The sequence below is a fragment of the Rhinolophus sinicus genome, chromosome 5 (assembly GCF_057876585.1).
Source record: "Rhinolophus sinicus isolate RSI-liver-muscle chromosome 5, RSI-T2T, whole genome shotgun sequence".
NCBI lineage: Eukaryota > Metazoa > Chordata > Mammalia > Chiroptera > Rhinolophidae > Rhinolophus > Rhinolophus sinicus.
Window position 1 is genome coordinate 75,463,510 of NC_142505.1, and position 24,122 is coordinate 75,487,631.

General features: G+C 37.6%; 2 protein-coding genes across 3 annotated transcripts in view; both read right to left on the reverse strand.

Moving 5' to 3' along the window:
• The window catches only part of FNIP1 (folliculin interacting protein 1), a 114,577-nt gene extending 95,068 nt beyond the window's left edge, over positions 1 to 19,509 (reverse strand). The window contains exon 1 of one of the 2 annotated variants that reach the window (XM_019756042.3): positions 19,298 to 19,509. In XM_019756042.3, coding sequence (XP_019611601.1) covers positions 19,298 to 19,389 — 92 coding nt within the window. In that variant the 5' untranslated portion in view covers positions 19,390 to 19,509. The remainder of the gene's footprint in view (positions 1 to 19,297) is intronic. The other variant, XM_019756043.3, reaches the window with a different exon arrangement.
• MEIKIN (meiotic kinetochore factor) overlaps positions 19,503 to 24,122 on the reverse strand; it is an 80,346-nt gene continuing 75,726 nt past the window's right edge. The window contains exons 15-16 of the mRNA XM_074314104.2: positions 19,881 to 20,114; positions 19,503 to 19,778 (exon numbers count right to left, since the gene is read on the reverse strand). Coding sequence (XP_074170205.2) covers positions 19,503 to 19,778; positions 19,881 to 20,114 — 510 coding nt within the window. The remainder of the gene's footprint in view (positions 19,779 to 19,880; positions 20,115 to 24,122) is intronic.

Below are 24,122 nucleotides of genomic sequence, written 5' to 3' on the forward strand. Positions count from 1 at the left end.
TCCCTCTTCTACCACCCCCCTCCTCCCTTACCCTCTGGTTATAGATTTTTAAGAGCTCTAATTTTAAGATCAACTTTTGAGAGCTACCACCTGATGTCTAATTTTTTTTTTTCACTCTTTTCCATTATTTTCTGTAAGATTTTGGAGACTTCATTCACAAAGGCTCTTTGTTATTATGAAGGAGTAATCTAGCCAACTAATAAAGGTCACTCCCAGTATAAAACAAAACCATCCCAACACAGGTCTGCATGTTGAAGGAGGTAAGCAAGGTTAAACAACGGCTAAATATCAAGAAAAGGAAAACACACAATTACAATTATCTAGTAATATGATTTTTCAACACTTGGAAGTTCTTAGAGCCCTAGAATATTTAGTATATATCTGAAATAATTTAAGAAACACAGACATTGCATCTGAGATTCCTCCCAACAAAAGCTCTCTGCTTAACAAGGAGGAGTCTGGGAAGCTTCTATAACAAGACAGACAAGACTGACAAATGTTTTCTCATGCTCTCTCTCAGGAACTCCTGAGGATCATTAAATATCTTCTATTAATTTATAACTTATTAATGATGTTACAAAACTTTCATAAATGTCATCTAAACAAATGAGTACATTCAGATGTGCTACATATTGATTCTGTATTAAGGTACAGAGACAGGGACTGGACTCAAGTAATCTGCCAGTTTCTCAGAAGTTCTTAGTTTCACAGAAGTGTGTGTGCAAGTAAAAATAATTATGATCAAAGAAAGACTCTAATGCATAAACTACAGTGGAACATTAGTGTTTGTTTAGTATCTAGTTTCCAGTTCCAAACTACTATAAATAAGATATGAGACACCAAACAAACCCACGTAATACCAACTGGTACTAGAAGACAACAGGGCTTTTTTCCCCCTGGCAAACAGTTATTTTATTGTGCATGCTATGTTTTCAGAACACTGAATAATCTTTCCTCTGAGCTTTTAAAATTAACATGTAAACATATCAGTATATATTTTGACAGGAAGAAAACAAAATCCCAAAGCATCTTTCATACACAAATAAAAGAGTAAGGATAAGAAACAGTTCATTAAAAAAATAAAATACTTATCTAATCTAATAACTCCACACTGAATTTATAAAATATTTTAAGATGGCATTCTTGAGTTATCTCTGCCTGCTCTCTAGGTAAGTGCAGAATTTTATGCTAATAATTTTAATTTGGTTCTTAGCATTATTAGCAAGTTGGAAAACTGAATTCAATAAACTCATATAAAGTATTTCTAGTCCCTGGTTTCTAAAAACATTGTCTCTAATTCTAAAAATTTAACTCCTAAGGAACTCATCACATACTCTTAAGGAAGCCAGGCTACACAGTTGAGACACTACTTACACTGCTTACTGCTATAAAGCCAGAGAAGAGCTAGTGGCTGTCAGTAGTTAGGGGGAGGAGAAGGGTCTGATTGCAGAGGATAGCACGAGGGAATTCTTTGGGGCCTTGGAATTGCTCAGTATGGGTGGTGGTGGCTGTGTTAGGACTGAAAATAAGTACATGTATTGGTGTGTTCTTAGCAACACTATTCACAATGGCCAAAAGGTGGAAACAACCAAACTGTCCATCAATGAGTGAATGGATAAACAAACTGTGGCATATACAGACAATGAAATATTATTCAGCCATAAAAAAGAACGAAATACAGAAACATGCTACAATATGGATGAACCTTGAAAACTGAGTAAAAGAAGCCAGGCACTAAAGGTCACATATTATATGATTCTATTTATATGAAATATCTAAAATAGATAAATCCAAAGAGACAGAATACAGATTGATGGTTGCCAGGGACTGAGGGGGAAGGGATGAAGAAGGACTTTGAAGTCATGGAAATGTTTTGGAACTAGTTATAAATAGACAGATAGAGATGGTGGTTGCATAACACTATGCATGTATTAAATGCCACTGAATTATTCACTTCAAAATGGTCAACTTTATGTTATATTCATTTCATAGCAATACGTGTTATACACATATATATACACATTACATGAAACTTCATACATAAGCAATGTGGTGATAATGATGATGACACAATCATAATGTGCTTTTAAAACAGGGAGGGCATAGCATCTGTCTTTAACATGCTTAACATTTAAGAAATATGCAGAATACCTGAAACAATCAAACATATTTAAAACAAAAGAGTTCCATCCCTCTGTAAAAATAGTCAAAGCATAAAAGGAAAAACAGATTTTTCATTTGACTGGCAGGTCTTGTTTGAATGACAAAGCTTAAAAACAATTTCAGCAAGCTTTGAAATCATACCGTGTTTCCCTGAAATTAATACTTAGCCAAACAATCAGCGCTAATGCATCTTTGGAGCAAATATTATAGTAAAATAAGACCGGGTCTTATATTAATTTTTGCTTCCAAAGACACATTAGAGCTGATTGTCCGACTAGGTCTTATTTTGGGGGAAACACAGTAGTTAGTGACATATGATTTTGATAGTTGTGTCAAGATAAGAAACTCACTAAAGAAAATGCAAACCTGGCCTGTGTACAGAGCCCAGAAACTGCTGTGTTGGCGAGAAGGGAGACCTTGTCAACCAGCACAGGAAAGGGCAACCACTAATGGGTAACTAACCATTTCCCAATTGCCAGAGCTGAGAGAGATGTCCTTGGTATCACAGCACACTGAAGGCCAGAATCTATGCCATTATTCACTCAGCAACTGGCATCTTCTGTATGTCTGTCATTTATTATGCCAACCAGAATACATCAAAAAGGGTAAAACTAAGGTCCTAAACTTCAAAAATTCATAGTTCAAATTCAAGCCTCATTAGAATGTGCAGCAAATGGAATTCTCATACATGACCGGTAGAGTAAAAACTGGTAAAACCAATTTGGAAAATAATACAGCAAAATCTAGTAAAGCTGAACATATACATACCTTATGACCTATAAATTCAATCGCAGGTACCTATTCAGCAGAAATGTGTACATATCCTCCCAAAATCTCATACAAAAATGTTCATTGGAAGGGAGGGGAGGAGGGGTGGGGAGAAGGGAAGAGAATGGAAGTGGGGGAAAGGGGCAGAGGGATAGAGGGGGGAGGGGAGAAGTGGGGAGAGGGGATGAGAAATGTTGGCAAGAATGTGGAGAAATTGTAACACATGTACCTTTGCTGGTGGGGATGTAAAATGATACAGCTGCTATAGAAAAATGGTATGGCAGGCAATTCCTCAAAATATTAAATGTAGAATTACTATGATATCCAGTAATTCCACTTTTGAGTATATGTCCAGAAATGAAAGCAGAGAATCGAACAGATATCAGTACACACATGTTCACAGCATTATTCACAATAGCCTAAAAGGTGGAAGCAACCTAAGTGTCCATTGATGGGTGAAGGGGAAATAAAATGTACTACACACATGCAATGGAAAATTTGATACATGCTACATTTTAGTTGAACCTTGAAAACATTACATTAAATAAGTCAGTCACAAAAGGACAAATATATGATTTTTTTCTTGTATGATGTAACAAGTATTCAAGTTCACTGAGACAGAAAGTAGAATGGTGGTTAACCAGCGGCTGGGAGAGGAGGAAGTATGGGAGTTAGTGTTTAGTGGGGAAGATGAAAAACTTCTGGAGATGGGTGGTGGTGATGCTTGCACAACAATGTAAATGTATTTAATGCCACAGAAGTGTACACTTAAAAGTGGTTAGAATGGTAAATTTTATGTTATGTATTTTACAATAAAAAAGGATTTAAAAAAAAATGCCCTCATAAGACAAAAGGGAATTTTACTGTATATAAATTTTTCTTTTGCTTTTATTCCCTATAGTGTACTTTAACATACCTGTGGCTATTCTGTAACTACCAATTTGCACTTCTTTAATCCCTTCACCTTTTTCACCCAGCTCCCCAACCCCCCTCCCATCTAGTAACCACCAGTTAGCTCTCTATATCTATGAATTTGTTTCTGTTTTTGTTTGTTTTGTTCTTTAGATTCCACACATAAGTGAGATCATGCGGTATTTCTCTCTGTGTGTCTAACTTACTACACGGAGCATAATACCCTCCATGGAGCAGGTCCATCCATGTTGTTGCAAAGAATAAGACATCATTTTTTTTTTTTAATGGCTGAGTCATGTTCCCTTGTACACATGTACCACATCTTTAACCAATCGTCTACTGAGGAGCATTTTGGTTGCTTCCGTGACTTGGCTATTGTAAGCAGTGCTGCTATGAATACAGGGGTGCAAAAAAAAAAAATCAGAAAGAAAAGAAAACCCTCATAAGACAAAAGGGAACTTTACAGTATGTAAATTTTAAAAATAAGAAATTTAAATGTTTTTCTACTGCAAATCAGTTAAAATTCATAAAACATTATAAATATTTCTCTCAAAAATTTCCCCCTTGGGGTCTGATAATTCCAAGTTCTAGCTCTGCCAATATCAGTTGTGTTATCTAGAGCAAGTTATATTTTTCATATTTATAGCTTCTAAAATTATACAAGCAAAAGACTTTACTGCCAAGGGAATATAAACAATAAGTATAAAATGTGAAAAACCCTATCTTGCCAGTCTTTCTCCCCAGAACTAACCACTCTCAACACTTTTGTTTCCTTGTTGACTTTTTCCTGTACCTGTACAAATAAACATGGTACTAGAAGTAACGTGCATACATTTTTAAAAGCAAGATCATATTCCATACCACCCTGCAACTTTTTTAACTTCATGTATGTGGAAATCTCTACCAGGAAATAGTTACCATATTCTATTTAATAGCTACACAGTATTCCAATGTATATACAGCTCTGCAGCTTTAAGGGAAACAATGTAACAAAACCACTTTTACACTATGCAAATTACATATATAAGAATTAAGTTCCTAGGGTATCTCATCAACGTTGTAATGAAATGACATCATTCAAGGACCTGCTGTAACATAATTTATTGACTCACTCTCATAATTATGGCTACAGTAACAATTTAAATTGAAACAGCTTCAAATAATGCTTCAATGAGTATCAGAATATGCTTATATGATTACCTTTGCACAAATGATGCTCTCCAAAAGCTGTACTCATATACACTTGCACAATCACAAAACAGGGCTTGCTTCACCACTTTTTTGCCATAATACTCTTTCTAATATTTGTCAGACTGACAGCTTAGTAAATTATCTTTATTTGTATTTTTAATTATTGAGGTTAAATATCATTCAAAATGTTTAAAGGCCATTTAAAAATGTCTTCTGTGAATTTTGTTGTTTATGTCACTTGTGGAGAAAGATGTTTAATGACATTAAGTTTTATCTTCTGCATATGCAAAACTAAACTGACACTACTTGTCTCATAGGATGAATAAGAGGTCAAATGAGAAAATAGGAGAGTACAATTAGTGATTGGTAACTAAGGCTATGTATCAAAAGTCATGCTAGAAGACTGAGAATTAGTTCCAGGGAGGTAAATCTGAAGGATTTTAAAAAGGTCCAAGTGAAGTCTGATGCACACACTAGGTTGAGAACCACTGGCAAATTGGAAAATGAAGGCCCTTCTTTTTCTCACATATTACCAAATATGTGTTCTCTTGTTAAATATACAGACAGAATCTCTGCCACTGGATTCAACTTTGGGGAGATTGAAAATTCTACAAAAAGCAGTTTTCTATTGTTTTTTACTTCCTAGACTGCTAAATAAAAATATTTTCAGTTTTTACATTTATAGACAAAGACACGTGTGCTCCAATGTTCATTGCAGCTTTGTTTACGGTGGCCAAGACATGGAAACAACCAAAATGTCCTTCGATAGATGAATGGATAAAGAAGTTGTGGTGTATATACACAATGGAAAACTATTCGGCGGTAAGAAAAGATGATATAGGAACATTTGTGACAACATGGATGGATCTTGAGAGTGTAATGCTGAGCGAAATAAGTCAGACAGAAAAAGCAAAGAACCATGTGATTTCACTGATATGTGGTATACAAACCAAAAACAACAAAAGAACAAGACAAAAATATTTTCAGTTTTTATGTAGAGCTAAGGCTCAGTCCCAAAGCAAATATTCTTATTTACTAAGCATACTATGCACAGGGCATTGCACTTTGGCTGGTTATTAGACATAATTTATCTTTCTACATTTCAAAAACATACATAATACTACTTCAAGTAAATGGCGGATAGCATTTAGTATTGCTCACTGGGAAATCCTCTCTGAACTACAACGTATCAATATAAAAGAGATACATGTTAAAACATTCTAAATGCAAAAGTCAAAAGGTAACATCTCAACAAATGGATAAACTAGACACTCATGGGAAAAATTAAGCTCAACACTATCTAAATTCCATATATAAAAATTAACTCAAAATGAATCATAGACCTAAGCATAAAAGCTCAAAAACTATGAAATCTCTAAAAGAAAACAGGAGAAATCTTGATCTTAGGGTAGGACAAAATTTACTTACAACACACACACACACACACACACACACACACACACGAAAAAAACTATAAAAATTTTTAACTGTAATAAACTTGATCAAATTTAAGACTTATGATCTTTGAAAAAGACACCAATAAAAAATAGAGGCAAGCCAGGGACTGGAGAAAATTAGCAATGCATACATACAACAAAGAACTTTTATCCAAAATATGTTTTAAAAAAGTCTTGCAACTCATAACAAGAAATAATCCAATTTGAAAATGGGCAAAATATCTGGACACTTTTAAAAGAAGATGTATGAACAGCCAATAAGCACAAAAAAATATGCTGAACATCACTAGGCAAGAGGGACAGGCAAATAAACTACAATGAGATGCCACTATACACCCACTACAATTGCTAAACTTAAAAAGACAAATACCAACGGTTGGTGATAACTGGAATTATCATACATTGCTAGTGAAAAAGTAAAATGGTGCAAAGACTTTGGAAACACAGTTTGGCAGTTTCTTATAAAGTTAAACATATGCTTGCTTACAACCCAGCAATTAATTCCACTCTTAGGTATCTACCCAACAGAAATGAAAATATGTTCATACAAAGACTTATACTGAATGTCCATAGGAGCTTTATACATAGTAGCCCCACACACTGGAAATAATCCAAATATCCATCTACTGATGTACGGATAAACAAAATTTAATAAACCAACACGATGGAATACTGGTCTTCCACAAAAAGCTTCAGCTACCGAAACAAGCAGAAACATGGATGAATCTCAAAAACATTCTGCTGAGTGAAAGAAACGAAATACAAAAGAGTACATATTGTAAGGGTTTCGTTTACATGACATTTTAGAATAGGCAAAATTAATCTACAGTGACAGAAAGCAGGTCAGAAATTGTCTGGGAATTAGGAGAAGTGGGGGTTGGTTACCGACTACAAAGGGCAGATACAAGGGAACTTTGGGGGTGATGCAAAGTCCTATATCTCGATTGCAGGGCTTGTTACACAGGTGAATAACATCAAAACTCATAAAATTATACTGTTTTAAAATGAAACCAGGACTTGTATGATGGTAAAACACAGACATGGATATGACTGTCACAAAAGAAGAAGTGTATACTCACAGTTCCCTAGAAACAGGAGACAAGTCACACTATACCAGGCCACATGGTGAAGAACCAGGGTTGGTCAGGACTTAGAAGCCTCCACACTACAGCCCAGGAATGGTATCATTCCAGCCCCTCTTAACATTTTCGTGTACATCTCCTGGTCACACATGCAAGTGTCTCTACTAGAATAGATACAACAGACTGTATAGTAGCCAGGCTAGGCTAGGATATACTATGGAGAGGGAGAAGAGAAGGGAGGAAAGGGGAAAAAAAGGGAAGCAAAGCAAAGCACCTCAAAGAAACCTCAAACTGCATTCAATAGTATTATAGCCAGTAACAATACTGGTAATGTTATTTTGAAACTAATATGTATGGTGTAAAATTAACCAATTAAGTAATTGTAACAATAATGTCACAATTATTGTTGGATTTTCAGCATAAAAGATGAAAATATAAACTCAAAATGTTAAATAAAAGCACTTTAAAATTTAATTTGATTTGCAAATCGCATTAACATTTACATTTCTGGAAGAAAAATAAAACATACCTCTTAGTTTTGTCCTCTGAAAGGATCTAGAAATAAGACAACCTGTGGCAACAAAGACCTCTAGGGTAGAGAGAGGTCACTAAACACCATTCCTACCAAAAGGAACTGTGATCACTGGGGAAAATGACTGATTCCAGGTCTCAGTCTAAATATGCCTGGAATAGCATATTGTTGTGCCAGAAACACTACTAACGTTACATAAAAAACAAAAACAAAAAAAAACCCAAGCCAGTCTGAAAGGGCTCCCCAGTGGCCAAAGACAGTTAGTTCACCAGAAAATTTAATGAACGCAACGAACTGAATCAAATATTAAGAAGACAACCAACCACCACCAAAAAAAAAAAAAAAAGCAACCAAAAAAAAAAGCAACAAACAACCTCATTGGTCACCTTTTAAGGTTGCTAGAACACCAGATCACTATTTTGAATATTGGTAAACAAAACATTTATACTTCCTTTCCTTTACAAACTAATTTCAGAAGAAGTCATAAGTAGTAGATCATCTGATTTTCCAACCTTTAGTGAAACAATACAGTGGTTCAACACTAATAATTTGTTACAAATACAAATTCTTGGGGATAGAGGCCAGCACTTTTATGTTTTTACTGACCCTCCCAGTGATTCTGATGCATATTAAAGTTTGAGAATCACTGAAATAATCTAGCAAACCATCATTAATAGATGCTAACACCATTAAGTACAAAGTTGATGGGCAACTTTAAACTGGAGGGATCAGGCCAACAGCACCTGAGCCCACTGATCAATCTTAGCACCATTAAAAATGGGACCACCAGGAGTCATGTGCTTCCTGGCAAAAGGCAATAAGAAGTATCTAGTACACCTATGAAGTAGTCTTAGGCGGCAACACCACCACCCCCCACTACCTCCCACCCCCCCATACCCTCCTACCACCACCACCACCCCACGCCACCCGCGCGCGCGCACATCCACATACATACACACACACACACACACACACACACACACACACACAAATCAGGATCAAAATCCAATCAAGTCTCTAAGTCTAACTCCCAACTTAAGGAAAATAAAGTGGAGTGAGGAATAAGCTAAAGGACACAGTGAGGAAGAAACCAGTTCAAATACAAAATATGGAATATTCTATAGACAAATGAATATGTGAACCTTATTAGGATTCTACTTCAAACATCCAACTCCAAAAAGACATTTCTTAGATAATCATGGAAAACTGATCATGGCTGAATATAAAATATTAAGGAATCATTGTTCATTTTTTGAGATAATAGTAATCTTTTAGAGATTCATATTCAAGTATTCACAAATGAAATGACAGGATGTTTACAATTTGCTTTAAAGTACTCCAACAACAACAAAAAATAACAGCATTAATATTTAAAATAAGCTGGGGGAAGAGGAAGAAACAAACACAAAAACCAAAATGTTGGTAACTGTTAAAGCTGGGTGTTGTTATAGTATTCTCTGTTTAAAATTTTTCGTGTTAAAAAGCTTTAAAATTTTTCAGGATACCCAGGTTAAGCAAGGTGCACTGATACATTCAAATCCTACCAAAATGATAGTAAATGCACACACACACACACACACACACACCTTTAAGAGAAAGGGAATATGAGAATAAAATGTTCAAAGATAAATAGATTTCAATAAATATTTGGAAGATGAAAAGTAGCAACTGATTTTTCAAAAACAGAAGCAGATGCAACCTAACTGTTACTACATGGGGGGTGTCAATGAGCAACGGAAAGATTCATCCCCTCAGAATCCCTGAGAAGCCAAAGGCCTTGGAAACATAAGGCACTTTGGAAGGTGGAGGAGAGGACAGGAACAAAAAGCCCATCCTTCACAGGATGTGAAGTTGGCTTTCCCTATCTTCTCTTCCTCTCCCCCCTCATACAGATAAAATGTTTCTTCTCTTGGGAAACTGTCAAAGAAGAACCAGCCTCAAGGTCATTAGAGACTTCAGTGAAAGAGGCTGAGTGAGACACAGATGGCTGAAAACAAGATTAAGAAAAATAATATGAACTCTTGGAAATTAAAAATATGATAGCTGAAATAAAAATACACATAAAAATTCACCCAAAAGTAATGTTGATGAAATATCCCAGAAGTAGGATAGAAAGATAACAGAAATTGGGAAGGGGGAAAAAAATCAAGAAACTTGAAAGATAACTACAGGAAGCGCCCCTGGAAGACTTTACTAATCAAGTTTCAGAAAGAAGTGATGAAATTATCAAAGAAATCATTTAAGAAAATTCCCCAAACTAAAATGTCTCCAGATTGAAAAGTCCACCAAATATTAGCAAATATTTTTTTAAAAAACTAAGTCCATCACTGTGAAATTTCAGAAAAAAATAAAAATTGAGAATTTCAAACGCTTCCTGGGGGTCAGAAGTTACGACTTTGACCTTCTCAGCAGCCATACTGGAAGCCAGAAGAAAATAGAGCAAAGTCTTCAAATCTATAAGTTAAAATGATTCTCAACATACAATTCTATATCTATCAAATTGTCAATCAAACATAAAGACATTTTCAGACTTGCAAAGTCTTGAAAAATTTATCTCCCAACCACTCATTCTCAGGAAGCTCCTGGAGGGGTATGCAAAACAAGGGAATAACCCAAAGAGAAAAAAGTCACAGAAGCCAGTCAACAAGAGATCCTAACAACAAAAGAAAAGGTCAAAGGAATTCCCAGGAAGAAGGCAAAGGCAGCCTCATGAGAATGCTGTGGAGCAGACTACAGGGCAAGCTAGAGACGGGACAGGCAGGAGGCTCCACAAAGAAGACACGCAGGAGGAAAACATATGACTTAATCAATTATCTGATAGGTTTAACTCAGATAGTTGTTTTGAGAGGTATTTTATGGAGCTGTTGAAGCATCTACAAATACCTGGCTAAAGATTTAAAAGAAAACAAACAAACCAAAGAAAAGGCAGTTAAGGCCAAGAAAAATATAAGAAAACATAAATATACTTGGCTCAGTAGTGAACATTTACAATACAATAATATAGCTAATCTTGATCACTTAAGGTAACCAAAAATTGTAATACTGGAAGAACGAAGGGAAAAGGGAAGGGTATATGTGAATGTCTTGTGCATATATGTGTATATGCTTAAGATCTAAATCTTTACCAATACAGAAAATTAATATATAATGTCTAAGATCAATTTTTTAAAAAACAGTCCATTCATACTATTTAAAAATATAAAAGTAAATACTCAAACAGAAAAATAATTGAAAAAGCAGTTGCCTCTAGGATCATGAGGGTTTTACTATAAGTAAATTCCTACCTTAGTACTGTTGGGCTAGGGGCAAAAAATTCAACGTGTTACATTAGAAGTGTCACATTATTACGAGTGATGCTCCGGCCTAGCTCGTCAGTCAGGTGTTCCAAGGGCCCAGGAGCCAACTGTGTCACAGCCAGCGCATTAACATGGGATTTTACTGTATTATGCTTAACTTATATTCAGGGATTCCTTTGAAAAAAATTTTAAATATTTAAATTATTCACAAATAATTTATATTATATTTCTGAATCTTGTAAATGTGTAGCATATGTGTAACTAGGAGTTATTCAAAATTAGTACAAAAATACAAAATCCCTACTATTTGTGGGAGTCATATCACGCCTTCATTTTATTCTTTTTTTTTTTTTTGGATTTTATTGGGGAAGGGGAACAGGACTTTATTGGGGAACAGTGTGTACTTCCAGGACTTTTTTCCAAGTCAAGTTGTTGTCCTTTCAGTCTTAGTTGTGGAGGGCGCAGCTCAGCTCCAGATCTAGTTGCCGTTTTCTAGTTGCAGGGGGCACAGCCCACCATCCCTTGCAGGAGTCGAACCGGCAACCCTGTGGTTGAGAGGACGCGCTCCAACCAACTGAGCCATCAGGGAGCTCAGCGGCAGCTCAGCTCAAGGTGCCGCAATCTTAGTTGCAGGGGGCAGAGCCCACCATCCCTTGCGGGACTCGAGGAATTAAACTGGCAACCTTGTAGTTGAGAGCCCACTGGCCCATGTGGGACTCAAACCGGCAGCCTTCGGAGTTAGGAGCATGGAGCTCTAACCGCCTGAGCCATCGGGCCGGCCCTTCACCTTCTTAATATAAATATAAATCTTTAAAAATTATACAATAGACCACAACAGAGCAGGGAAAAAGCAGGCCAAAAGCTGCAGAACCTGCCAGCTGCATCCTACAAATGAGATCAGAACTGTATAAACTGAAATGGCTCATTGTCTCACATGCTCTTGAAACCAACTCTGCCCCTCTAACCATTAGGATTTCACTAGGAAGGACTAAGAGCACATGACAGTGGCAAACCACCTCCGGAGTGACTTGGAATAAAATGCTGCTGCATCAAGCGATACTCTGTATTGGGCCACGTTAGTACAAGGAAGCAGGTCCCTAGAGCTCTGGCTGTGTCCCAAAGAGCTAGGTTAAACTGTTATTCCAGTTCCCCATAAAGTCAGCTTAACAATCTATAGAGTCTAAAGACCCAAAAAGCTCAAATGGGAAAGGAATACCATGGTACCCCCAAATCTTCTGTGGTCTTGAAATAAATTCCCACTACCAAAAAGAGTCCATTAGTTCATTTATTCAATCTTGTATCCATTCAGCAAATACTGACTATGTCAGGGAAGACATCTGTGTATACACACACACACACACATACACACACACTGAATGCATTAAGTGGTAAGAAGGGAAAGTTTGAGGTGTTATAAGGAATACAAATGGAGGATATAACCCATTTCTGGTAAATCAGACCATCCTTTCTGTCTTAATAAAAATCAAAGTAACAGTAAAATTTTCATCAGTGATAAACACTGATGTCAAATAAAAACCTGCTTGAACTACCCACTGAGTGAATAACTGCTTTAGGCAAATAACCCAAAACAGAAATACCTTTGTTAAACTAAATTTTTTTCAATTCACTGACTGATTTTATTCATTCATTCATCAAATATGTACTGAATGCCTTCTGTCAACCAAGCACCAGGAATACAACACTGAACAACTTAGACAAAGGTTGTGCGCTTATGGAACTTACAATCTAGTGAGGAATATAGATTCATAAACAAGCACAAGATATAACTGCCACAATGGGGAAATACATATAGTTCTATTAGAGCTATAAAGAAAGATGTGTTGTAGCTGTATTATTCCAAGTAGTATCCAAACACAGGAACCAGATTATCCTCAGAAAACATTAAATAGTCTGACTCAGAACCCACAGCTAAAGGAAAAATTAGAAGACTGGAGAGGATAAACAGAGGGGTGAGGAGGTTTGGGAAGGAATTCTAACATTTGAGTGCCTCTCATGCCATTTAATCTTCAAAACAACTGGTAGGTGCGGTGAACACTTGGGACTGGATCTCCAGCCTCCACTCCCCCACTCAGACATGCAACAAATACACCCAACCTTTAATGACATGATACTGCTTCCCAAGGTTATACATGCAAAAGCTATTGGGGCAGGGATCTGAACTCAGATCCATCACACAATTCTAGAGGAGAATGATATGCCAAGTTGAGGAGTTCGAACTTTGTTAAAAACAAAGGCTCTGGAACTCAAATGTCCATTCAAATCTTAATTTCATCACTTACTATGTGACCTGAAGCAAGGTTCTTAGCTTCTCTGTGCCTCCATTACCTCATTTATAAAATAGGGATAATCAGACCTACTTTATCAAGCTATTGTGAGAATTAATTAATGTGTAAAACACTTAGAACAGTGCTTGGCACAAAGCAATCCCCTATTAAGCTACAGGAAGTCAATGGAAATTTCTGAGTAGTTTGATCAGAATTACGGTTTAGAAAAATCAATTTAGTAGAATGATGTAGAGGGGAACACACAGATGTGGGAAAATTATGGCAAATTTTTATGAAAAGCATTCAAGGTCTAAATGAAATGACGGTGAAAAATGGCAAAAAACTAAGGTACTGCAGAATTTGAATCAACAGAATTGAGCAAATGACCAAATGTGGCAATCAGAGAGCAAAGGGAGTAAAAAATGATCCTCTGATTTTCAACTTGGAAGAGAATGGCAGTGCCAGGAACAGGAAGAGGACCATGTGAGCATGACTTATAAAGAAGGTTCTGTTACAATTTATATAGGGAGTTTTTTTTAAGCAAGTTTTTCCTAAAAGATAATTTAAATGCAGCAGGATTTAACACAATAATTATTATATTAGTAGGAAATGTCTAAGTTTTATAAACTAAATATTGAAGTTATATTTTTCACTTATTTTCTTTCAAAAAACATGGTTCTAAAAAAATCTAATACCACTACTTAGAGATGGGAAAGCAAATCAAATTAACAATAAAATATAATATATCCATTTCCCACTGCAAAATTAGACTCATACGACCAAATATTAATACAATAGATTGTTGGTATGTAATTACTTACAATTCTCAACTTCCCACTTTAATAAGAAAAATATGATCCCACAGGATTCTCTGTAAAGAATATTATAACTATTGTTTCTAATATAAAATTAAAAGGCACAAGTTACGTAGGGTAGTATTTTAAAAATAAAACCCTTGTAAATGTAGCAAATTTTTATAAAAATCACATTGAAAAAATGAAACTTCTGAAGTAAGATTCTTACATATACTGACAATATTAAGAAGCTAGCTTTAAGAACTTCAGAAGCTCAAAATGTGAGATAAAAGCAGACTAGTTAAGAGTGAAAAAATAACCCAGCACTACAGATTGTTTCTCCTACAGAAATAGAAAACTTTAGGAAGTAATGAAGCCATTTTCTCACCTCTCACTTATTCCACATCTATCTCACTTACTCCCCCAAACACGCCCCCCTCAAAAGAAAAAAAAGAAAGAAAACACTAAGGTCACCAATTATCTCTAACTTGATAAATCCAATAAATACTTTTCTGTTTCTCATCTCACAACACTTGTCAGCCATCAGCATACAAAACAGTTCATCATTCCATCATTTTGAAACACTTCCCTTTCTGAGCTTTGCTAACACCACACACCCCTGGTTTCCCCCATCTCTCTTGCCATTCTTTCACTGTAGACTTTCCTCTCCCACATCGATACATTATAGATTTCTCAGGGCAAAGCCCTGTTATTTCCAATTCTCTATCTACACCCTTTTCCTAGATAAGCTCATCCATTCCCTTAGTTTTAATACTGACAATAAGCCCAAATTCGTATCTCCAGTCCCAACCTTTACTGTGAACTACAGATTTACTTTCTTAAACTGCCAACCGGACATCTCTAAGCGGGTATCTCATTGGCAATTAAAACTAGACCAAATGTCCAAAATAGAACTTTTGATTCTCTCCCTCTGCCCTCAAAATTATTTCATATATTCATTCTACAAATATTTACTAAGTATATGCTCAGGCCCTGTGCTACATACACTAGCACAGTATGAACTTGTGGGAGACAGATAAGTTGTAAAAAGGGCTATGAAGGATATAAACAGTGTGTCCTGATCGAAAATAGGGAAGAGGACTGCTATTTTTGATAGGATGTTCAAGATAAGCCTCCACAATATTATATTCTCTCCCCCAGAAAATAGTACGCATCTAACTGCTCCAGCCAGAAACCTAGGTATCTGTTCCCCACAGACAACTCGTCAGGTGGCTCTACAGGGTTCTAACTCCAAAATACACCTTGAAGTTGAAGAGAGCTCTTAAGAAAGCAAAGAAGAGAGATGAGGACAAGTAATGACAACTGTAATAAATGTCACAGAGGGAAATGCAGTAAGCTATGGAAGATATTACGGTGAAACCTGACTCAGTCTGGGAGAAATCAGAAAAGGCTTCCTGGAGTTAGGATAATTAGGATAAGCACAGAAGATCACTGCAAAAAAGCTAAACAAAAAAGGTATGGAATACTATGCCAAGAAACAGGGAACAGCATAGCATGACACATTCCAGAAGCTAAAACAAGTCCAAGGTGATAAAATCATAAGAGAGGGAGAGGGGATTAAGACAAGGCCAAAGGAAGCAAGAAGTTATCAGACAAATGCGATCACATCAAAAGGGCACATAAGTTTATTTGAAGTCTTCCAATGGCCAAAAATGGACAATTTGACTATAATGGATTAAAACACATTAAACTCCAAGAGCTCATGATGATACTAATAAAATGATAATTAAAATGAAAACCTTCCCTGAACAACTCATAAATTATTCTGAAAAATGATAAAGGGAAACAATCAAACTTTTATGCTGCCTTTCCTATAGCAAACAGTAACCAAATAGGTGGTAAGAGAAAGTTCTTCCAGGAAATACAGAAAGAATTAAAGATTCACAATATCACCATTTCAAACCTCTAACAAGATAACAAATTCAGGCAAAAATCAACAAAAGACAGTGAAACCACTAGTGAGAAAAAAAATTTTATAATGTAGAATAACGTTGATACCACCTGAAATCAGTAATCAGTCTTAGCATCACTAAAGTGTGAGAACCGGACATTATGTAACTCTCTCTGATGGATAGAAGTGCAGAGCAACATCTATGGAATATTTTTATTTAAAAAAAAAACTGAACTTGAATCTAATAAAGTATCCATCAGTTTTCAGGAAAGAGAGAATAGGTTACAAAGCAGTGGTTCTCAAACTTGAGCATCGCAATCACCTGGAGGGGGCTTGTTAAAACATTGCTGGGAACCAGTGCATTAAACTATACAAAAGCAAACAGCCAAATGGAGAATGTGAGAAATTTTATAGGAAAAATAACCCAGTTCCAACTACAAAACATATTTAAAAGGGGGAGGGAGATGTTATAAATTACTCAAGCAATGTAACTGCGAATGCAATATACAGACTCTTAAGGTTCTGATTCAAACAAACCTACTGTAAAAAGGCATTTTGAGACAATCGGGAAAATTTGAATATAGGCTTAAATAATAATTAAAATGTCTGTTAATACTCTTAAGTGTAATAATAAAATGTCTATGTTTAAAAAAAATGACCTTATGAAAATTTAAAAAAATCAAGGCTAAAGACTTTGCAAAAGCCATACAATACAGGGACACTTGAAGGAGTTTGGGCCTAAACTGAATGGTTTACATGTAACTAACTGGGAGATCATCATAGTAACTTCTGGTTCCTGAAAGCCTTGTGCTAAGCACTGCATTAAGTACTTTACATAACTTATCTCTTTGAATTCTTAAAATAACTGTAAAGAAAATGTTAAATTCTATACCATTTTGCCAGCTGATCTTGATCAGAATTTGCATTTTTTTAAAGGATGAAGTGTTGAAAGCAGTTTGGAGAAAAGCAAGTGTGATGGTAGAAAGACCCATTAAGAAATTGTAGCAAAAAGTTACGAGTTCCTGCTACAAACAACAAGAGCAAATAAATGTTCATGCATTAGGACTAAAGCAAAAATATGGAAAATTACTTTTTGAACAAAACGTGAATTGTCCTACAGACATTTAACTATGGAATGACCTTTTTCACCAAATTAAAACTTTTTTCAACAATTTTATTTTTAAAGCAATCATTTTATACGTACTGCAGTTACTGGACTTACACTTAATTCTTACTTCCACTGGAAAAAGGATCATATAGTTATCTATACTGCTACTTGTCCTATCTCCCAAGGTTGTTGTGAAATAGCACGAGATAACAAATGAGAAAGTGCTTTGGCAACTCTAAGGTAGTATTACACAACTATATAGTAGACTTCACATTTTTTTAAATAGACACAAAAATGTTTTTTCACATGAATGACTTGAGACCTCTGGTAACTTGACTACCCCAAATCAATCTTTGCCCAGAAATAGAAAGCCTTTACAATTGTCACCTTTTAAATATCCCTCCTGAACCTGCTTTCTACTGACTCAACTCACTGGATGGCTCGATGTAGTATTATCTAGACTGCACTTTCGTTTTTCCAAAAGAAATGTTTAAAGAAAGTCATTAGATGAGCATCGCAAGACATTTCTTTCCCAGTGGGAAAGACAAAAACCTACAAACTGTTTTACTGAGCACTTTTCCAAGAGGTTCACAACTGAGAGTTTTCCTCCTCGTAAGTTAGTTAAATTACTTTCCAATTACTACTTCAATTCCACATGTATTACTGAATGTTAACTAATGTGACCTGCATTAGCAAGAGTGGATGAATAATTTTAATACCAAAACTTTTTAAACCAGTGAAGTACAGTCATTTCACACTTCTGCCTGTTGCAAAATTTAACAGATTCTCATTTTTTCCTACTACGACTGCAAAACGATAGCTCTCTGCTGTCCTACCAAGTATGAGTGATTTGACATTGAGCCTAGCTATATAAATGTAAGTTTCCACACCGCAACACGTATGAAGGCTGTTTGAAAGACAATCTTTTCAAATGCAGCTTGACGACTAAATTTTACCTGAATTCTGGTTTACATTATATTAAGTCTTATAATTTTAAAGTTTTTCTACCAGCAACAGATACTGCAATAAAAATTTAACAAAGCCTGTAACGACACCAAATATTTGCTATCGTTTTCAATTTTTAAAGGCTTCTTGTAGTAACAGTTCCAAGGAGATGGTTCTTTGGTCAATTCTACCGCCACGCTTCATTTGATTGGGTCCTGCTTCAGTCCGGTCAGTAGTAACCATAATCTCTTAGGCTTCACATTTTTCCTTCAATAATATTACAGTAAGGCCGCTTGGTCTGGTAACCGCACACCTCCAATTTTAGTTTCCAGAATCCTGAAAAAACGGCACCTTGCCCACTCGCTCCTCCAGCCTTCTCTACACTCACGAAGGTTGGCCAAAACGTGCAGCTCTCTCCACACCACCAACCAAGCTGGAATGGAGCACCCAGAGGGCGACTGGTCACGGGGAGGAGGGAAGAACTTGGCCCGGAGGATGGCGGCTGAGGTCCAATCCAGCCCGCGCCTAACTCTCCCTGCCACCAGAAAGGCGCGTGGACCCTACCTCAGGCCGCGGTGCTCGCTCCAGAGGGGCAAAGCCGCGCGTGGCTGCTGAGCAGGACGTAAACAAACCGACCCGGAGGAGGGGGAAGGGGAGTGGGGGGTGGGGAGAGGACCTCGCTGCAAACCTCCAGCGCAGGTCCGCAGCTGCCTGGCCCCTCCCGACCGCGGCCCGGGTCCGGGTTCCGGCGCGGCGCTGCCGCGCGGGCGTGCACACCGAAGGCCCCAGCGCGTCTGGAACCCAGAGCCACAAGGCCGTCAGCTCCGCGCCCCCCGCCCCGCAGCGCCCTACCTGAACACGCAATCCGGGTCCCGCGCGTCCCGACCAGGCGCGCCCAACCCGTTTCTCTTGCTGAAGAGCTTCTGGAACAGAGTAGGAGCCATGCTGGCCACAGCCAAGCCGGGGTCTCGCCTCAGGGCGCTTACTAGGCCCCCGCTCCTAGAGCCGCCCCGCCACCCCCATGGGCGCCTCAGTCATATGACAGAAATTAGTCACTTCAAACGGCCACGGCGCGCGGGGCGGGGCGCGAGGCAAAGCCGGCGTTGATTGGCTGGCGGTGAGCCGCGTCACGTGGCGGCGCGCGGAGCAGGGGGCAGGGTGGGGGCGTGGGGCGGAGCAGGCGCCCATAGGCTGGCGAGTGGATTTCCTCACGTGGCGGCTCACGGGGCGGGGCGTGCGCGGAAGCGAGTGGAGGGGTGGGGTGGCCGGGGCAGCCAGGCGGGAACGCCCTCAGGTCCGGGTCCTCTGAGACGCTGTCCGCTGCTCTCTGAGGCTACAGCGGGGTAGCGCAGGGACAACGTCAGGGACTGTGGAATGCAGAAGCCTTCTGCTCTGCGCAACCTCAACAAAACGAGATGCTTAGAGCACCACGGACCGCCAACCCTCCCTCGTCGTCCGCTCTCAGCCCCTGTGGCTTCGCACCTCCATCCGGCGCCTGGCGCAGTCCAGTGTCCCCCGGAGCCGATAAAGGCACACGAGGGTTACGGGTGCAGCTGGGGCAAGGCTGGACTTTGAGCCGGTGGCCCCAGGCCCGCCCGCGTCGGGTCGCGAAAAGTGTGGCCTCAGAGCTTGACGCGCTGGGCCGGCTCACGGGGTCTGGTGAAGGACCCTGCCAAGACACCCGCCACAGCCATGACTTTCAGCATAGATGACTTTCAGCATAGATGGCTTCGACCTGCAGGCAGCTGCTCTCAGAGTTTGCGACTAGTTCCTTGAATCCTGCCTGACACTGGGAATTAGCTCCATCGCAGAGTTAGCGATAGGAGGTTTAGGATTTAGGTTCAATATGAATGTGTAGGTATGGAGGGAGAGAGAAAATGTGGAATTGTAACAAATGGGTTTGATAGGATGGAAACAGCTTTCCAAAGAAGAAAAACATTGCTCAGAATGACCTTACAGTCTTAATAAACCCAGGGAGCCAAAATTTATCAGTGTTTGGATTAAACTGGTCTTATAAATTTTCAGCACCCCCACTCATTCACCCACTCCCCCTCCAGGATGAGAAGTTTTGTACCATGGAATGCAATTCTCTGACAAATGTGTCAGGAAATGACTGGTATGTGGTTGGAAGGTTAGATAAAAATACTTTTTTGAGAATTTAAGCATACAAATCAAATTGTCTCAAGTGGCTACCAACTCCTACTGATTTGCAGCTAGAATTTAACTATAAAATAAGTGGTCTTATATAGAAAAAAGAAAGTAATCAGCAGAATATATATCTGAGAATATCAGTGGCCAATATGTTTCAGCAGTACAATATTTTTTAAAGTATATATATATATATATATTTATTTATATATTTATATATTTAAGAAACTAATTCATTCCACAAATGTTTAAGTGCCCTTGGTCTAAGCACTGGGTATCCAGAGCAAACAAAAAAGAGACAGAGCTAACTTTCTGTATGAAAAGACAGTAACTAAGTAAACAAGGTAGTTTCAGAGTAGTATTCTGAATAAGAACTAAACAATGAAATGAGGGAGTGGAAAGGTTTCTCTGAGGAGGACACATTTGAAGTGCTCAGGTTAAGACTTATTCAAAGTTCCTCTGTATATGGCCCAAGCTCCAGAAGTTACTGGGCAACACAAGAATAAGATAGCAGGACTACATCACCTATTAAGATAATCTTCTGGATTCTAGTGCCAAACACTGAAAACTTTCTTAATACGGCAAAATGAGCTATGTATATTTTTCTCACAAAATGTGAACATGGAATTTTTGTAAACAAAAAATGAAGTCAATGCAGTTTTTCAGAAGTGAGAAAATGCACATCCTATAAGTCAATTAATGAATGAAATAATCGTTTGGGTTTTTTTTTAAAATATTAGCTAAGTTAAACTAAACGAGTGTGAATGTGGAAGGAGTCGGAAGCCTGTCGATATAGGACCAGACACTGAGGACTCATGTCTCGTCCATGTCTGGCAGAGGGAAGTGTAGTTCGAGGTCCCCTCAAAAGAAAGTTTCTAAATACTTTAACCTTGTGTGCTTTCATATAGGAAACCAGTTACCTCATGGATAATTACAAATATTAATAGTAAAGGAGAGTACATTACTGTTTGCAACAGAGATACTTTGGACTTACTGGACTTACACTTAATTCTTACTTCCACTGGAAAAAAGGATCATATAGTTATCTATACTGTAATAGCTTCGTAGTCTTATTTAGTCTTATACTTGAAAGGTACAGAAAAAAACTAAATTTACTTGCTATCATTCATCACATATCCCTTATGTTACAGCATAATACACAAATATTAGAATTGAGAGGACTGAAATGATACACATTTGTCATAAAAAGGACATAAAACTCTACTTAATTATACAGATTAAATTGAAAATATTTTCAAGTTCAATAATTGTGTATATTATTTTTTTCCTTTTATTTAACATTACCTCTTCCCACAAAGCAGCTGGTGTCTTAAAGTAGCCTCTTTAAGTTTAGGACATCAACAGGAGGAAATGTGAGAAAGAAATTATTTATTCATTAATGCTATGTGAATGTGGAACTGTTGGGTTAGACAGATTAGACATAAGACCTACACTTTCACTCAGGAATGGAAGATTCAGCCTCCCTCCAAACCGTAACAGTCTGTCAGTCTCTGTCCATCTACTTCCAATATCATAAAAGACTCTCTTCTTTTTAGCAGATATAGGGTACTCTCTTCTGGTTAGCAGATATAGGAAAAGGTGGCAATAAAACTGGAATTTTGCTCCCTTAACCACCATGCAAATAAACATGGCCTCAATTGTGCTAAATTTTCCTGAAACAAATTTTCATTGATAACATCTCAAAACATTTAGAATCAAGATGATCAAGTAAGACTGCCTAAACACACTTAGATGAACTCAGGGAACCTCAGTTTCAAAAACTCTTAAACCAACTAGTGATTTACTCCTATCTAATAAGGGACTGGCAGTGGTTTAAGAAAACATTCACTTATTTATTCAACAAATATTTCTTGAGTCCCTCCAAGGTCCCAGACTCTGTTCTAGACACTGAGGATACAGTGCTGAACAAGAGAGTCCCTACTCTCAGGAATTTAGTTCTTAATGGGAAGAAGCAAAATAAACAGTATGTTTGCAAGTTCTACTAGGAGCTAGGAAATAAATAGTTGACAGAAAGCAACTGGAGGGAGCCAAATTTAGATACGGTGATCAGGAAAGGCTTCTTCAAAGATGTGGAATTTGAACTGAGGTATAAAGAATTAAAAGGAACCAACATGGGAAAAAGATAGTGAAGAACATTCTGGCAGAGAGATGACAAAGTACAAAGGCTCCAAGACAGGAATGGGCTTTACCTGTTTGAAGAAGAAAAAGGAGGCCAGAGTTGCTGAGTATACTCTGGGAGGGGAGATGTTTGAAATGTGTTAGAAAAACATAAGGGGCCAAATTATGTACAATCTTGTAAATCACAGGATGTGTGATCAGAGCTATTGCTACCACATATTTTAGGCAAGAGCTGATGGTGGCTAACTGGGGTTATTTTGGAAATACAGCTAACAGGACTTCTAATAGGAGCAAAGGGGGAAAAAAACAAGGACTGACTCCTAGGTTTTTGCCTTGAGTAACTAAATGGAAGTCATGTCCTGATATAAAGACCGAGGGAAGCACAGGTTTGAAGAGGAAAATTGAGCAGATTAAGTTTGGATATATTAAGTTTAAATTGCCTATTAGGCATCCATGTGGAGATTCTGAGTGGAATGTATGGGGAGAAGCCAGGATGGGAGAGAAAAACTTGGGAAGCATCAGCTCATATATAGAATTTAAAATATTGGAATGGATGAAAGAAAGTGTACACACAAAAGATGGTCCAGGACTAAGACTCAAAGAGGACAATACTTACAGGTCTTAAAGAGAAGGATCTAGCAAAGAATGAGGAGGAGTAAGACGAGATAAGAAAATGTCCCCCAAACAAGGCAGGGGTCAACTGTGTTGAATGTTGCTGAAAATTTAAGTGTCCATTAGATTTGTCAACATGGATATCTTGACGAGCAGTTTCAATGGAGTCGTGTGAGTGAAAGCCTCAATAGAATAGGTTCAAAATAGAAAGGGTAGAAAGGAAGTAGTAAAACAAGTATAGACACCTCCTCTGTTTTGCTAAAATAGGAATCAGAAAAATAAGAATTGAGAGAAGATGGGAGGAGGAAAAATTGGATTTCCTTTTTTTTTTTTTTTTTTTCAGATGGAAGGTATTAGAGAATTCTGTATGCCACTGGAAATAATCTAATAGAGATGGTGAAATCAAGTACCTACTACGCTCCAGGCAATAAGAATACATTAACAAAAAAGACAGGTACAAACTTCACCCTTAAGAAACTAACAAGTAAATAAGCAAACAAGTTATTACACATTGTGATAAGTGCTTTTAAGGAATCAAACTTTCACCTTCAATATAAAACAAATAGGCCTGAAATCCTCACCATGAATTCTATTAGAAGTATACAAAAGAAGGTTCTTTATATAATGGCAAACTTCCATGACAAACATTCCTTCAACAAATATTTTTTAATTTATGTTTAATATTTAAGTGTCTGGTAGCTGGGCTAGAACTTGGAAACACAATGAAGAACACGATATATTTCCTGAACTCCAGGAGCTCACAGTACAGGAGAAAAAA